The 17,770-nt window shown below is 41.0% G+C and overlaps 1 protein-coding gene across 6 annotated transcripts in view; it reads left to right on the top strand.

Moving 5' to 3' along the window:
- The window catches only part of LAMA3 (laminin subunit alpha 3), a 257,192-nt gene that overhangs the window by 193,991 nt on the left and 45,431 nt on the right, over nt 1–17,770 (top strand). For 5 of the 6 annotated variants that reach the window (XM_081563208.1, XM_081563206.1, XM_081563204.1 and 2 more), the window contains 11 exons: nt 1,997–2,103; nt 5,491–5,541; nt 6,944–7,095; nt 10,965–11,075; nt 11,184–11,295; nt 11,502–11,669; nt 13,120–13,316; nt 14,735–14,851; nt 16,123–16,277; nt 16,521–16,662; nt 17,515–17,617. In XM_081563208.1, coding sequence (XP_081419334.1) covers nt 1,997–2,103; nt 5,491–5,541; nt 6,944–7,095; nt 10,965–11,075; nt 11,184–11,295; nt 11,502–11,669; nt 13,120–13,316; nt 14,735–14,851; nt 16,123–16,277; nt 16,521–16,662; nt 17,515–17,617 — 1,415 coding nt within the window. The remainder of the gene's footprint in view (nt 1–1,996; nt 2,104–5,490; nt 5,542–6,943; nt 7,096–10,964; nt 11,076–11,183; nt 11,296–11,501; nt 11,670–13,119; nt 13,317–14,734; nt 14,852–16,122; nt 16,278–16,520; nt 16,663–17,514; nt 17,618–17,770) is intronic. The other variant, XM_081563207.1, reaches the window with a different exon arrangement.

Below are 17,770 nucleotides of genomic sequence, written 5' to 3'. Positions count from 1 at the left end.
TTTCATCATGTCTTGAAATGGTAGTAGCTGCCTTTTACTGAATATCTGTTATGTGCAGGCATTGTACTAGATTCTTTAGTGCTTTATCTTTTATCTTATATCCATCCACCAAAATAGATACGGTTAGTACAATTTTTCATTCGTTCATTCAGCGTGTATTTATATCTGATACCTAATATGTGCCCAGGCACTGTCCCAGGTGCTAAGGATGTATCAGTGAGCAAAACAGCCTCCCCAAATCACATCCTCATGGAGCTTACATTTTCATAAGAGGAATAGATGAAGAAGTGGAAGCTTATGGGGTTCAGATAAGCCCAAGATTACATGCATGGTGGTGAAAGCAGGAATCCATGCAGCCAGATCTTCCTGTCTCAAAACCTGTGTCCTTTGCACTATACTACCAGTTTATCCATTGGAAAAGTGTATTTAAATTACCTGGAAATTCTTTAATACAAAGCTTAAATTTGGGTTGCATGCATACTCAGTCGCTTCAGTCCAACTGTTTGTGACCCCACAGATGGTAGTCTGCCAGGCTCCTCTCTATGGGATTCTCCAGACAAGAATTCTGGAGTGGGTTGCTATTTCTTCCTCCAGGGAATCTTTTCACCCCTTGAACCCTTGTCTCCTACATCTCCTGCATTGGCAGGCAAAATTCTTTACCACTAGAGCCACATGGGAAGCCCTAAATTTTGGGAAGAGAGTCAAATGCCATATATCCTTGATTCTATCAATTCCATTGATGATAAAACAAACACACACACCAACTTAATGACAATTTTGGGAGGGGTAATAGAGTGGAAGTGGAACTTTGCTAATGAACAGAAATGTTTTGATTTACCTTCCAGTTCCAGAAACATAGGGCTTTCTTGGTGGCTCAGACGGTAAAGCGTCTGCCTGCAATGCAGGAGACCCTGGGTCAATCCCTGGGCTGGGAAAATCCCCTGGAGAAGGAAATGGCAACCCACTCCAGTACTCTTGCCTGGAAAATTTCGTGGACTGAGGAGCCTGGTAGGCCATGGGGTCACAAAGAGTCGGACACGACTGAGCGACTTTACTTTCACTTTCACTTTTTCCCAGAGACATTAACATGGGTTTGTTTTATTGTTTGAAAAAAGTGGAAACTCACTATCAAGGAAATATGATCTTTTAACTTGTAAATAAGGAACTGACATCTCATCACTAAATCATCTAGAATAATAAAGCCTCGGGCCAAGGTAGCAGCTGTAACTGCTCAGTTATTTAAACCCCTTTTGTACATCACTGCAGTAATTAGTGCAAATAAATGTGAATTATGCAGAGTTGAAATAGTACAATAAAAAATATTAATAAAATCCCCCTTTATGCAAGAAATTGAAACTATATGAATTTTCCTTTTTTTACCTTTGAGGAAATTAGCCATAAAGTAAGTAAGTAAGTAAGTGTTAGTCACTCAGTCGTGCCCAACTCTTTGCGATCCCATGGACTGCAGCCCACCAGGCTCCTGTTCATGAGATTTTCCAGGCAAGGATACTGGAGTGGGTTGCCATTTCCTTCTCCAGGGGATCTTCCCAACCCAGGGATCGAACCCGGTCACCTGTACTGTAGGCAGATTCTTTACCAACTGAGCTACAAGGGAAGCCAGCTGTAAATTAAGCAGCCTGTAATTGTGTGATATCTTCAGAAATTCAGCTCTTGCATAAAATTCACCCAACCCTAATTTCCATACTCGTCAGACTACTGACTCCTGTTTGCGTTTTGTTCATCTGCCGTTTGGCTGTAGGTATGTCATCTGCATGTCAAGGGGGAAGGGAGAAATCTCTGCCTGCCTCCCACCCTCACCATTCCCTTTCAAGTCACAAATATCTCTACTGAGATACATTCACTCACGCAAATCTATGTCAGCCTTTCTCCCATAAGGTTACGGTATCCCAAACAGGGATCTGGAAGTTGAGAAAACTGGGTGGAGTAAATGATGCATTTTTTGGGTGTTTCCTCTCTTTTTCTGTATTCTGTGTAGGTGTGCTCCCGGATATTTTGGAAATCCCCAGAAATTTGGAGGCAGCTGCCAACCATGCAATTGTAACAGCAACGGCCAATTGGGCAGTTGTGACCCCCTGAATGGAGGTAAGATTGACTCACACCTCTGTTAACCTACCTTTATCAAACTGGTATATCATAGCATGCAAAGAAGCCAAACAGACCTTTTCAGGAAGCATGCACGCAACTGCACATAACGAATTGTGCCCTTGTTTTGACAAAGTTGGGAATGCTTAGGTAGTACTTACAGCTTTGGTGAATAAATTAACTTCAAGTAGGTTTGTTTTTTTTTAAGGTAAATTGTTTTTAAAACTTCTTTAATTATAGCCAAAATAAGTTTAGACCCTATTTCAGTGATTTTGGTGAGATCTCCCTTTGCCATTATAAGGTTATTATCTCATCAGCTTCCTTTGTGTGTGTATCTGAAGAAGTCAAAGTGCTCTTCTCCTAAAACAGTAACTGTTCTAGAATGTGAGTGTATAATTGAGATGGATTTTACCTACCAAGAAAATGGCATTAACTGGAAGTTAGTATAGATGGATTAGGAGGAAAAGGAAGCTGGGAAAAAAAGGAAGAGTCTCCATTTCCTTCTTTGATGGAGAATATTTGTTGTCGTTCAGTCGCTAAGTCAGGTCCAACTGCAGCACGCCAGGCTTCCCAGTCCACTGCCTCCTGGAGTTTGCTCAAACTCACGTCTGTTGTGTCAGTGATGGCATCCAACCATCTCATCCTCTGTCTAATGGAGAATATTAATGGATTTGTCGGGAAAACACCATTGATATAGTACAATACCAAATCCTTAGATAAAATCTCTCATCTTATAGACAAGGTAAAGAACTACACCCTGGATACGTGGATTAGATCTGCTCAAGTGACTATTCCCAAAGGACTGCAGAGTAAATGGCTCCTTGTCAGTCTAGAATGAGGTGCCTCTTGTCACGTTTTGGGGGCTTCATCTGAGCTCCATCTTATTCAACATCGTTGATCTGAACGGAAATATAGAAGGCCTGCCCACTCAGTTATCAGATGACACAAAGCTGGAGGAGCCAGAAAACACCTCCTATGACACATTTAGAATAAAATAGGTCCTCAACAGCCTGGAGTGAGGGGCCAGTTCTAAACAGACACAATTATGTTGAGGCATGCATGTGGTCAGTCCTGTAGTGATAAGTGAGTCATGGCTAAGGTTTCAGTCAGTGGTGAGTTTAATATGAATCAAGAGAGTGACATGGCCCCTTAGATGCCTTGTACTATCTCCACTGAGTTCTGGTGTCCAAAACCAGGTGGCTTACTGTTCCCTGGTCCGCTGCCCATGCAGGTCCTCGGTGGGGGAGGGGTCTTTACAAAGCAATAGACACGCTTCACTTTGTTCAGAAAGAAGGTGAAACTGTGAAGGGACTTGTAGCCCTGTGGAGAGGACAGTGGAGAGTAGACTTGGAAAGGACGGATCTGAAAGGGGCACGTGTGGGAGAAGGGTGGGTCTCGTTCTATGTGACTTAAGGGCTGGAACTCACTCCCAGGAGTGGAAGCTAGAGGGAGGCCTACCATAAATCATTCCGAATAGGAAGAGTTAGATGTTTAAAGATAAAAAGGCCTGGCTTAAAAGGAGATGAATTCTACTGTCCCTGGAGGTCCTTGGAGGTGTTCAGGAGAAGTTTCAGCATCAGACACATTGTACTGTGAGATGGATGCCTTTTCAAGCCTCCTTGTCCCTACTCTAATAACAAAAATAAGCAACCTGAAATGAGGATGGTAACTATTTGTTCCTCAAATGGAATAAAATGCTCACATCTGAGACACATTTGTCCCTATGGGATCCCCTCACCCCCTTTTCTTTCATTCATTGTTTTTTTTTTTTTCTACCTAGTAACGGACAGATTCCTTGGTAGTCAAAATTCAAACTTGTTGAGAAAATTGCACTGATAAATCAGTCCTCCTCATAAGTCAAGTTCCCCATAGACTGTCCAAGGTGCTGTGTTTGCAGAAGTTTGTGAAGGAAATAAAACCTTGTTTCCTGCCCATAAGGAGTTCATGGTCTAATTGAGGAAATAAAGGTGACACAGCTATATGTATACATTGTTGTTGTTCAGTCAACCAGTCCTGTCCGACTCCTTGTGACCCCATGGACTTCAGCATGCTAGGCCTCCCTGTCCCTCACCATCTCCCAGAGTTTGCCCAAGTTCACGTTCATTGCATCCAGTGATGCCATCCAGCCATCTCATCCTCTGATGACCTCTTCTCCTTCTGCCCGCAATCTTTCCCAGCATGAGGGACTTTTCCAATGAGTCTTTTGTTCACATCATATGACCAAAATACTGGAGCTTCAGCTTAAGCATCAGTCCTACCAGTGTCCTTTCAGCATCAGTCCTTCTTATATATACATGTAAGAGTGAATAAAAGGGTTTTTTAAAAAGGATGAGTAAGAGAAACCTATGATTACATATAATAAATTAAAATGTATGCAAATATACACTGAGGACACACTGATTGTCTTTGAGTGGTAGGATCAAGGATAATGTTTTATCTCATTTTTCTGATCTTTCCAAATTTTCCATAGTAAACTTACGTATTTCTTTGACGATGAAAAGCACACATGGTTTAAAACGTGTGTATACAAAGTGTAGAGTATTACCTGCTGTTGAGAACACACCCGAAAGCCTCCTTGTTGCATGTCTGAGAAAGTTTCAAGTTTAGAGTTTTCCTTTGATGAAGTTAGATGATTTTTCAGAGGGAAATGAGAGGACGTTTCAGTATGCCTGGTATGGGGAAAGGAGTAGAAGTTAGTGGAGTGAAGAATGTCCAAGGATGACCATTAGGCTTTCCTGTCTGTAGCTGAGAGCCTCAAGATTCAGCATATACACGCGGTAGTTGGTGGAGCAAGTCCACGGTGTGTGCATATCTCCCTTACAGCATCTGTCACACTGTTGTGAAATGTGTCTACCTCCCCCCGCAGGACCATTACATTCCCTGACCATTAAGGAGCATTAGGTCTCTGACCAGAGATTGAACCTGTGCCAATAGGACAGCAGAGATTTTGTCTTCTACCTTTGTATTCCTGCACCTAGCACAAGGCCATGGAACTTAGGGAATGCTCAAAGGCACTCAGTGAGTGTTTATTGAATGTTCTTGAATGATATTGGAAGAGACATCAGCAGTTGTATAAGAGGCCATCAAATGAAGGCAACAGTGACAACTTGGAGTGTTAACTTCATAAGAATCACATGACCCTTTGGAGAGAAGAAAGAATATATCATCAGAGAAGCCACAAGAGACATTCCTGCAGCCAGACTGCTGGGATCCGAGACAGCTCTCAGAACAGTGGCCCTAGGCAAGGAGGGAGAAGGGAAGAGCTGGCGATACTGGGTGGTTGGGTGGCTGAAATTTTCTGAAACTAGCTTTCCTAAAAGCCAAGTTAAAAAGTACATGAAGAGTAAGTTTAGTAGCACTGTCTTCTTCATTTACTCCTCATTTCAGACTGCATAAACCAGGAACCCAAAGATGGTGGTCCCGGAGAAGAATGTGATGGTGAGTAAAGAAAGTGCCCCCTCCTTTCCAGGTTGTGGGGTTCAGCTTCAGATCTGTGAGCCCCAGACTGTGACATGGGAAAGCACTGGTGGGAGGAGGTGGAAGGAGGGCTGTGTGTGTGCTAAGGCGCCTCAGTTGTCTCCGACTCTGTGCAACCCCATGGGCTGTATCTGTCCATGGGATTCTCCAGGCAAGAATACTGGAGTGGGTTGCTATGCCCTTCTGCAGCAGGGCTACTTAGGGTCAAATCCAGTCTCTGCCGACTAATATCTGTATGATCTCATGCCAGTGACCTTGCTTCTTCAAGCCTGTTTCATCATGTGTACAATGGTAAAACTGAGGTTGATAGTAACTGTACTAACCTCATATAGTTGTTGGAGAAATGCTTATGAATCCCTTATCATGATTCCTGGTAAAGAGCAAGCACTCAATAAATAAAAACTATTTATTATTCCTTTTCCCACATACAAAATAAGCAACAAGTTGCATAGGTTCACCATTTATTTGCCCAGTTGTATTGACACATAGTTGACATGCAACGTTGTATTAAAGTCTACAACATAATGATTTGATATATGTATAGGTTGTGAAATGATCACCACAGTTAGTTAACATACATCAACTCACACAATTACAGATTTTCTTTTGTGCATTAAGAATTTTTAAGATCTACTTTTTTAGTGACTTTCAAATATGTAATAGAGTGTCCTTAACTATAGTCATCATGCTGTACATTTTACATGCTAAGTTACTTCTCTTGTTTTTTATTTTTTAAAATGTTTTTCTTGTAGTATAGTTGCTTTACAATATTGTGTTAGTTTCTGCTGTACAATGAAGTGAATCAATTATATATATACATGTACCCCCTCTCCCTGGAGCCTCCCTCCTGCCCTCACCCCATCCATCCCTCTAGGTCATCACAGAGCACTGAGCCGAGCTCCCTTCACTATCCAGCAGGTTCCCACTAACTAGCTACTTTGCACGTGATGGTGTATATATGTCAGTGCCACTCTCCGAATTCGTCCCACTCTCCCCTTCCTCCTCTTTGTCCACATGTCCATTCTCTACGTCTGCATCTCTATACCTGCCCTGGAAATAGGTTCATCTGTACCATTTTTCTAGATATCACATATATGCGTTAATATACAATATTTGTTTTTATCTATAACCTTTTGACCACCCTCACTCATTCTCCCCACTGCACCACTTCTTTGTAAGATGCTCCCATCTAGAGATCTCCCTTTTTCAGAATTGCATCCTTCTCTGAGAAGTCCCATATGGTGATTTCTGCCTGTGATGGGCTATGTGTGTATTCACCGAGCTGCTATGCATCCCTGGGGCTTGGTCTACATTCCTTTGGCTCCAGCCAGCAGCATGTGTGCCTCTGATTGTGACCCCACAGACTGTGACAGCTGTGTGATGACACTCTTGAACGACCTGGCCACCATGGAGGACGAGCTGCGCCTGGTCAAGTCTCAGCTGCAGGGCCTGAGTGTCAGCACAGGGACCCTGGAGCAGATAAGGCGCTTGGAGACCCAGACCAAGGACTTGAGGGTAAGTACCCCTGGGTCCCACATGATGCCTGGCCCAGAGCAGTTACTTGGTGAATTCACAGATGCTGCGTGAATGAATACTCCTCATGCAGGGAGGGGTGGGGAGCTTGACTCCGCTTAAGGTTCAGGGCAGCTGTCCTTCCTCTGCTCTAAATGAAGGTTAGTATTTTACTGGTGAAAAGTTCAGTGAACACAGAAAACTGACCCTTCTAAGTGAACATTCCTTATGTACTGAATGTTTCTGGTCTCATTTTTCTCATAGTCGTTATCTTAGTATCTTGTGTTCAGAAGATTAAAACATGAATTTTGGTAAAATTGTCATTAATTCTTTTTTAAATATTTGGTGGAATTTTCCAGTGAAGCCATGTGGACCTGGAGTTTTCTTTGTTAAAAGTTTTTTTTTTTTTAACTACAAGATCAATTAAAAATAGATATTGGACAATTAGGATTATTTATTTCTTTCTGAGTGATATTTGGTTTATATGTGCCTTTCAAATAATGTTTTCATTTCACCTAAATTATTAATACCAAATATATTGACATATAATTGTTTATAATTTTTCCTTATTATCCTTCTAAGATCTGCAAAATCTGTAGTGATGCTTTGTCATGCATTCCAGTTATTGGTCATTTGTGTCTTATCTCTTTTTTTTTTATTATTCTGGCAAGAGGTTTATCAGTGTTATTGATCTTTTTATTTCATTGATTTCTGTTGCTTTTCAGTTTTCAATTTCATTGATTTCTGTTCTTATCCATATCTTTTCTTCCTTCCGTTTGCTTTGGGTTTAGTTTGCTATTCATTTTCTAGTTTCTTAAGATAAAAGCTTGTTTCCTGAGCCAAAACATTTCTTAATATAAGCATTTAATGCTATAAGTTTTCCCCTAAGCAGTACCTTAGCTGTATCCCACACATTTTTAAGTGTCGGTTTCCATTTTAATTCAATTCAAAAGATTTTCTGATTCCCCTTGTGACGTATCTTTGATCGCTAAGTTATTTAGAACTATGTTGTTTAATTTCCAAACTGAAGATTTTCCAGTTAACTCTCTGTTATTGATTTCTGGTTTAACTCTGTTGGGATCAGAGAAAATTCTTTATGATTCCAGCTCTCTTTAAGTATGTTGATATCTGTTTCGTAGCTCAGAACATGGTCGTCTTCGAGAATGTTCTATGTACACTTGGAAAGAAGGTAGCCAAGGAGGGTATCCTGAGAAGTATTGGGGCTGAGAGTGTCCCAGGGGCTCGAGTCCGGCTTCCTGGCTGGGGGCAATGGAGGCTTTTCTGCCTACAAATGAAGGCTGAAGAAACAAACTTGAAACTGCCCAGTTCCCATTGTTAGGCAACAACTGTATGACAACTAGGAAAGCTACAGACTTATAGCCAGGACGTGGGCAAGATTCACAGACCAGGATCCGTGTTGCAATGTGCCATTCTCAGCATCACCATAGTGTGCAAGCCCTAAGCTGCCGATATAAGACCTGGTCCTGGATTAGGGGGCCTGGGGCAGGAGTGATGATGACCCTGAGGTCACCGCACAGGACACAAGAGAGTGCAGGACACAAGAGACCCTCTCAGAATGAGCCTGAAGACACTATGAAAGATATTGAGAAAGGCATGCAGCAGAAGCAGCAGTCACGTGATGATCTCTTTAGCAAACACAGAAATCACAGGACAATCCGAAAACTACTTTACAGGGTAACATGCAGTGAAAGAAACAAGAAATTAGAAAAACTTTTAAAACACAAGAAACCAAACAAGAAGAGGTAAATCTGAGAAGATCTAATTAAAAAAATCACAGAAATTTTTAAAAATCTACTCAAAAGTAAAAAAATTAAGTAGGTGAGATGAACCCCTAAGCTAGTAGGGAAAGTTATATTAAGGGCTTTTGGAATGAAGGCTGCTTCGAAACCATTAGTGGCTATGGTTGAGTACATACAGCAAAAATAAATAGTGCTAGAAAAAATGGCTCTTTTCCGTCCTATTAGGGTAATTTTAGTGCATGATTAGGAGGCTTAATGTGGAGAGGAGAGGGGAAAAGCCTTTATGTGTTCAGAGGGGGAAAAAAAGGCACTTAGTGACTGATGTCACCAATACAGTCTTGTACTTTTTCAAGGAAGGGAAGGGAACGAACATCGTGGTATCCATCCTGTGCCAGGGCCCTGTGCTAAGTGCTTTCCTTAAATCTTACAACATCCTGTGAGGAAAATAGTGCTATTTTTTACAGGTGTGTAAAAGCCAAGTAACTTGCCTACAATCACACAGCTAGTATGTGGTGGTTCTAGAAGTATTCACACCAAGACGAAATTCTAAAGAGTATGTTCACCCACTGTACCTCTTATCTAGGTGTTCTGACCTGCAATCGTGCTTAGTTTTTCTGCAGCACAATTAAAATAGAACCATCTTCTTGCAATATCACACAAACACTGTGAAAACTGCATAGGAATATGTATGACAAAGCAACCAACTTTTAAAAATGGTTCTGTGTATACATGACATTTTATAATACATTAGCCCACTTACCACCAAAAAGAACCCAGCAGCTTAATATTACAACCCCTGATAGACAGATGAAGGAGATAAGGCCCAATGAGCTTATCTATGAAGTGGTGGACCTAGGGTTTGGACCTCAGCTGAAAAGCCTGTGTTCTTTTACCCAATGCTGGCTCTTATGTACAAATAGAGAGAGTAATATTGCTTTTTCTTATAAAAACTTACAAGATATTAACACATTTTTTCAAAAAAATTGAGGGATTTCCCTGGCAGTCCAGTGGTTAAGACACTGTGCTTCCAGTGCTGGTTCGATCCCTGGTCAGGGAACTAAGTTTGCTGCTGCTGCTGCTGCTGCTGCTGCTGCTGCTGCATCGCTTCAGTTGTGTCCGACTCTGTGCGATCCCATAGACGGCAGCCCACCAGGCTCCCCCATCCCTGGGATTCTCCAGACAAGAATACTTTATGCTAAGTGCAACCAAACAATAGGAAAAAGTTAAAACTTTAAAAAAAATATTGAAAGTAATTACTACTCTAGATATTATATGCAGCAGTAGTAGTAGTGTTAGTCACTAAGTCATGCCTGACTGTTTGCGACCCCATGGACTGTAGCCCACCAGGCTCCTCTGTCCATGGGATTCTTCAGGCAAGAATTCTGGAGTGGGTAGCCACTCCCTTCTCCAGGGGATCTTCCTGTCCCACGTATTGAACCTGGGTCTCCTGCACTGTAGGCGGATTCTTTACCGTCTGAGCCACCAGGGAAACCCGTGTGCAGCAGTGTCCCCCTCTAATGTTGCCATTCAGTCAGTACCCAAAAGAGGAAGGGGACCTGGATTTTGGTCTTGGAGCAATCACTGATCGTCTATACTTCCATGACATGGACAAATCACCCAACTATTTTAGGTTTCTGTTTTCTCGTTTTTTTCCTGTTAAATGAGGGTATTCAATTTAATGAGCTCTGAGTTTTTCTCTTGCTCTATAATTCTTTGAATCTATAGATTCTTTCAACAGAGTAGCCATAGACACTTGTTTTTAGCCTAATCAAGTAAAGTATAAGTTTAAAAAATTGACTTTATTATAGAATCTAAAAATTAATACATCAAGTAAGTAACATCACCCTCATTTCTATAAGGTTAGGTCATTAAAGTAATGTATCTTGTCTCTCCTTGTCTTTAAATTTTCCTACTTTATTTTAGGACCATATTACAAACATCAGAATGTAAATTCTTCATGAAGCCTATTTCAAAGAACCGTATCTTTTTCTAAGGACCAGCATTGGTCTTACTCAATGAATATTTTTATATCATCACCAGGTTTACCAAGTTGATAAGACTTACTCCAAATTTCTACTCTAGAGTGTGATTAACTTTGTATTTTACTTTCAGAACCAGCTGCTCAGCTACCGTCCCACCATTTCAAATCATAAATCAAAAATGGATGGTCTGGAAAAAGAGCTGAGTAACTTGAATCGTGAATTTGAAACTTTGCAAGAAAAGGTAATATGTTAGATCAATAGCATTAACTCTTTTTTTTGCTTCAAAATATTGCTAGTTTTTTTCTCCCAACAACTTAATTTGTTTCTCATCAATTTACTCTTCATATAGGTTCAAATAAATTCCAGAAAAGCACAAACATTATATAACAACATTGATCGGACAACCCAAAGTGCAAAAGAGCTGGACTCGAAGATTAAAAATGTCATCCGGAATGTGCACAGTAAGAAGAGTTACTCAGCCCAATTAAATATCTTTTATACTACTTTAGCCTTTGTCGTACAAAGGAAGAGTTCAGCATTATGAAAAAGAGCTTATAGTGATACTGAAAAACTAATATGAGCCCTCTATAAAAGTCTCTGCCTCTTTTCTTAATAGTCTCCTGGAGTCCAGAATTCCCAGTTTAATAAACAGCTTGATGTTTTCCAGTTCTCGTGAAGCAGATATCTGGGACGGAGGGAGATGGAAACAGGGTGCCTTCAGGTGATTTTTCCAGAGAGCTGGCTGAAGCAGGGCGCATGATGAGGGAACTGAGGACCCGCAACTTTGGGAAGCACCTGAGGGATGCTGAAGCTGAAAGAAGAGAGGCTCAGGAATGTAAGGACCCTTCCGAATGCTTACATCCAGTCTGTTCTGATTGGCTTGACATACAGTGTGCACAGTACACTGTGCCAGGGTGGGGGAGGGGTCACCACTTCAGTATCTATTACTAGTAGAGCATCACGTGGTACAAATGGGCAGCCGTTCCAGGTTGCTGAGGGCTTGTGGAATAGAATACCTTTTTTAAAAAAAAAAATTTATATAATTATAGTTGATTTACAATGTTGTGTTAATTTCAGCAGTGATTCAGTTACACACACACACACACATATTTAAATTTTTTTCCATATTCTTTTTTGTAATGATTTATCACAGGGTATTGAATATAGCTCTCTGTGCTATTCAGCAGGACCTTGTTTATCCATCCTATACATAACAGTTTGCAGCTACTAATTCCAAACTCTCAATTCTTCCCTCCCCCAGCCCCTCCTACTTGGCAACCACAAGTTTGTTCTCCATGTCTATGAATATGTTTCTGTTTTGTAGATATGTTCATTTGTGAACATATCACAAATTTAGATTTAGAGTCCACATATAAGTGATATCATATAGTATTTGTCTTTCTCTTTCTAGCTTTCTTTGCTTACGTTGATAATCTCTATGTCTATCCAAGTTGCTGCAAATGGCATTATTTCATTCTTTTTAATGGCTGAGTAATATTCCACTGTATATTATATATGTATATATCCACAGAATAGAATATCTTACCATCATGCAAAAAAATAGCTTCTTCTCCTTAGATATTAGACACTGGTACCTCTAGTTTGTTTCTAACTGCATCTTCATTCTTCTTTCAGCTCCATTGCTTTCTCATTCATTATATCATTTTTAATAATTCCCTCATCACCATTGGGGTTTTGAATCATACACTGATATTCATATTACTGTTACCAAAAAAATGGATGTACTAGAAATTAAGGGAATATATCTAAAGATTTGGATTAAGGAAAATGCCACATTAACTCAAAACTTTAAAAATAATAGGCCTATATTTTTCCAAATACTGAGCTTTATTCTGTAGTGGAATGACATATCAGTGGTTAATCTACAAATAGTGGCATCTCTCTTTTAGCATTTGTATTGTTTAAATTTAATGTTAACCTTGGAGACAGTATTAGTAATAGAAGGAGCATGGGCTTTATACTCTGCAAGTTCAGTTCCAGTTCCAAGGCTGAAACCTTGTCACCTAATTTCTCAGGCCATCCATTTTCTTATTTGAAACATGAAAATGATAATCACTGTCTTCATGTGGTTGTCATAGAAGTTAAATGAGACAATGTGTGCAGGGCACAACATAACATAAACACTAGCCTCCTTTCTCATTCCCTTGCAAGTTCAAGGAAAACCATGAAGTGAGTGGGAAATCAATTCTCCTTCTGTAGTCTTTGTAACTTAGTGTCAATGCACTCATTTCTCAAGTGGAAAACAAAAAGGTGATTTATTTCAGTGCTGAATCGGATAAGGAGCTGGCTGGAAAACCACCAGGTGGAGAACAACGGACTGGTGAAGAATATACGAGATGCTCTAAATGATTATGAAGCCAAACTCAGTGGCCTCCGTGCTGCTCTACAGGAAGCCAGTTCCCAAGCAAAGCAGGCCACCGGCCTCAACCGAGAAAATGCGAGGGCTTTGGAATCCATCAAGGTGAGGTCATGGTCAGAATCTGCATGGTTCGGTTAAGGACAAGGACAAGGGAGCAGGGAGCTTTAATGTTAATCAAGTGGCAGAGTCAGGAACCTGTCTGTGTGGGAAACCCTAATCAAAGAGGAACGAGGCATTAAATGCAAAAGCAAAGTATCTCTTACTCCTCAACGGCCAGAAGTGCTTCTGAACTTAAACCACAGGGAAAGCAGACCCAATCACCTCACCCCCAGACCTGACTGGTAGAGGACTGGAGGAATAATGGTGCCAAACAGTTGAGAAACTACTATTGTTATAATTAATTCAAAGTATATAATATATGTTTTAAATTACTGATTTTTTGTGTCATGGGTGTGTGTGTTAATCACTTAGTTGTGTCTGACTCTTTGCGACCCCATGAACTGTAACCTGCCAGGCTCCTCTGTCCATGGGGATTCTCCGGGCAAGAATACTGGAGTGGATTGCCATGCCCTCCTCCAGGAAATCTTCCCAACCCAGGGATCAAACCCAGGTCTCCCACGTTGCAGGTGGATTCTTTATCATTGAGCCAGGGAAGCCCACGAATACTGGAGTGGGTAGCCTATCCCTTCTCCAAGGGGAACTTCCCGACCCAGGAATCAAACCAGGGTCTCCTGCATTGCCGGTGGATTCTTTACCAGCTGAGCTACCTGGGAAGCCCAACATAGGACTGACCCACTCCCCCCACCCCAAGAAAGAGGAATTTGGTAAAAGAAAATGAATAGTATCTTCGCAGATGGTAATATGGTTAACTCCCAAAGCCTCTGCAGGTAACACCGCTGTTGGATTATGCCAAGGGGAGGGAGCAGGACCCAATTTTATGGATCTCTGAATTCTGGCAGCCTCTACCCTGGTTTCCTAAGGTCTTGTGTGCTTTCTTAGTTAATGTATTTTTTGGCTGCACCACGCGACATCATGTGGAATCTTAGTTCCCCTACCAGGGATTTAACCTACGTCCCCTGCATTGGAAGTGCAGAGTTTTAACCACAGGACTGCCAGGGAAGTCCTCCTGTGTGCTTTCTTATTGAAACACCCCTACATCTTCATCAGGACCAACATGTAGAGTGTACTGATGGTGCTCATTTGCTTAGTTCAACTCCCTCGTCCTGATCCACTAACCAGAGCTCAATTATGCATCCACCTCACTGGCTTGGTTGACCCTAGTGTAGAAACCTCCTCCAATGCGACAGCGGTCATTTCATTGGCATGTAGCTTGCGGAAACTATAACACCATCTCCACATGACAAATTGAACTGATGTCTCATGACTTAGGAGTTGCCAAGATGATCTTTAAGAAGACATTTTGACTCTGAAATTACCTCTATGCTGTTGTCCAATAAATATGCCTGTGCCTTCTGACAATATATCATGCAGCTCACAGATTTTCTTTTTCTTCTCTGCAGAGACAAATTAAGGAAATGAATTCCCTCCAGAGTGACTTCACCAAGCGTCTAGCCACAGCAGATTCTTCCTTAATGCAAACTAATATTGTCCTGCAACTGATGAAGAAAAGCCACGAGGTAGAGGCAAAACTTGCTTTCTAGAAACTTAAAAAGCATTTAAATTACATTTTGAGGAACTTATGAGATAGGCTAAACATTTTTTCCCTCAAATATATGTCTTTAGATGGAAGAAAATATACCAAAATGTTAACAGCGGTTGTCCCTTAGGGGAGGGGTGAAGGATGTGTCTTTTTTTTTCTCCCAAACTGTAAACTTTTTATTTTGCATTGGGGTATAGCTGATTAAGAATGCTGTAGTAGTTTCAGGTGAACAACGAAGGGACTCAGCCATACATACACATGTATCCATTCTCCCCCCACCCACCTCCCATCCAGGCTGGCAGGTGACATTGAGCAGAGTTCCATGTCTTTGTTGGTTATCCGTTTTAAATATAGCAGCGTGTACATGACCTTTCCAAAGTCCCTAAGTATCCTTCCCCCCAGCAACCATAGGTTTGTTTTATATCTACTTGCCTATCTACCTACCTAATTTGCCTGCAATAAGCAAATGTTACTTTTGTAATAAAAACAAATTGTGCTAGTATTTTTAAAATTTTTTAAATGATTTTTAAATCATTTTCACCAATGAGATGAATAAGGTATGAGGAGCTAATATAAAACAAAAAAGTGACTGTAGTTGATGACACTGTATTTTATAACTGAAATTTGCTACAAAAGTAGAATTTAAATCTTCTCACCTTCACCCCCACAAAGAAGGTAAGGGGATAAAATATGAGGTGATCGATATGTTAACTTGGTGGGAGGAATTCCTTTCACAGTGTATATATATATCCAGTCATCACTTTGTACACTTTAAATATCTCACAATTTTATGTCACTTATACATTTTTGAAGCTGAAAAGCAATTAAAAATAAACCAGGCATATATTAATTAACAGAAGACATTTAGGACTGGTAAAAGATTGGCAATATTTCTCAGAAACCCATTGGGCATTTTGAAAATATCTTTTATGATCACTGTTTCTAAATCAGAAAAAGTGTTTAGGTTTAGTACAGTGATACACTAAGGATAATAATGTGCTTTTACAACATTTATCAAAGTGGGTACCCACCGTATGGAAAATGCTCAAAATGGTGGTGAAACTTGGGGGAATACTCACAGTGCCACTGTGTGAAGTAACCAGGGAGTAACTGGGGTGGTGAATGGGCTCAGGAAACAATTTCTCATTGTTGCCTCCTGGAAACCTCATTTATGACAGAGTTCAAGAGAATGGCATAGCCATGCTTTGCTTAAATTGACACTATCTCTTGTTTACTTGGAAAATACAGGAATATGAAAAATTAGCTGTCACTTTAAATGAAGCAAGACACGAACTAAGTGACAAAGTGAAAGAACTTTCCAGATCAGCCAGCAGAGCATCTCTGGTGGACAAGGCAGAGCGGCACTCGCAGTCCCTACAGGAGCTGGCCAAGCAGCTGGAGGAGTGAGTGGGCCACCTGGGGGTCTGGCCGCAGGGGCTGCTGGAGCCTGGTAGGAAGTATGGACCAGGGTCGGGGGCGGCACCCAGGGCTCAGGTCCAAACCCAACTGATTCCCAGCTGCATCTCTGGAGCAGAGCCTCAGAGCCCACAGCCCCAAATCTCCATCTGCCAAATGAATGGGGAGGTAAGGAGACTTGGCTGCAGGCAGGGGCACTGCTGGAGCCCTCCTCCTCTACCGTCTTCCAGGATCAAGAGGAACACCAGTGGGGATGAGCTGGTGCGCTGTGCCGTGGACGCTGCCACCGCCTATGAGAACATCCTCAACGCCATCAAAGCAGCCGAGGATGCAGCCGACAAGGCCACCAGTGCGTCTGAGGCTGCTCTCCAGGTGGGCACCTGCCATGACAGCTTCTCTCAACACACTCTGGAGATGACTCACTTTTCTGTTTTCTTTCTGTGTGTACCAGGGAATAGAAAAAAGAGCTTATTTTAGATCAGAATTTGTTATGTAGAATAGACTTGAACTTGCTCTAATATGTCATTTCTGTATTTACTTGGCTTTTGGATAAACACAGCCCAGTATTCAAATCATTTGTAAAACCAGATAGTAATCACCCTGATTATTGATTTTGAACCATGAAAGTATTATACCCTGATTCTTACCAGGTATGCTTTTTTTTTTTTTTTACCAGGTATGCTTTTAAGCTTGTGATCAGGTATTAACATTTACTAAAGAAGAGATTTTTGTACACAATTTGAGAACGATTTATTTCCTGTCATTTTTCGTTCACCTGGGCATGTCTGTGGATCCTATGGGATCTGAAATGCATTATATAATAGACCTATATCTAAAAATACAGAACAAATTATTAACTATGAGACAATTAGTGAACAGACTTCTTGGAAGTTTTAAGATTTTTAATCTCCCAAAGATTAAAAGCCTAAAAGTAATTCAGCTCTGTCCTCCATTATTGCAGAGGGCATTGTACAAGTGACAGTGAGAAAATGAGAAGGTGTCACATAATTTATCATTATGTCAACAGTGATGGGTCCACCTCCCCAAGCCACAAATGTCTACTTAGAGTAACTGTATCTTTTAAGGAACAGTCTTTTTAAACCTCCATCTTACCTTCTAGCCTCATTCTTTAAAGATTAAAGATAAGGGCTAGGATGAAAACTCTTACTCTGTATTTCCTAATGTATGTATCACATTTAAGACTGATAAATGCTTTGCTTTCAGACAGTAATAAAGGAAGATCTTCCAAGAAAAGCGAAAACTCTGAGTTCCAACAGTGATAAACTGTTAAACGAAGCCAAGATAACACAGCAGAAGCTACAGCAAGGTATGGAAGGGGTGGCTGGTGGGGGCTGGGATAGTCAAGGGCTTGGAAACAATCTATGAGACCAGGAGAGACAGCCCTAGGAGCAAATGCACTTCTTGAATCTCAGTGTCCTTGTAGGTGATACTTTGTAAATGCATAGATTTGATGTTTCTA

Source organism: Giraffa tippelskirchi, chromosome 14 (genome assembly GCF_054371585.1).
Source record: "Giraffa tippelskirchi isolate mGirTip1 chromosome 14, T2T-mGirTip1v1.2.pri, whole genome shotgun sequence".
Lineage (NCBI taxonomy): Eukaryota > Metazoa > Chordata > Mammalia > Artiodactyla > Giraffidae > Giraffa > Giraffa tippelskirchi.
The sequence above is the reverse complement of the archived record's forward strand: the minus strand, read 5'-3'. Positions and strand labels throughout refer to the sequence as shown.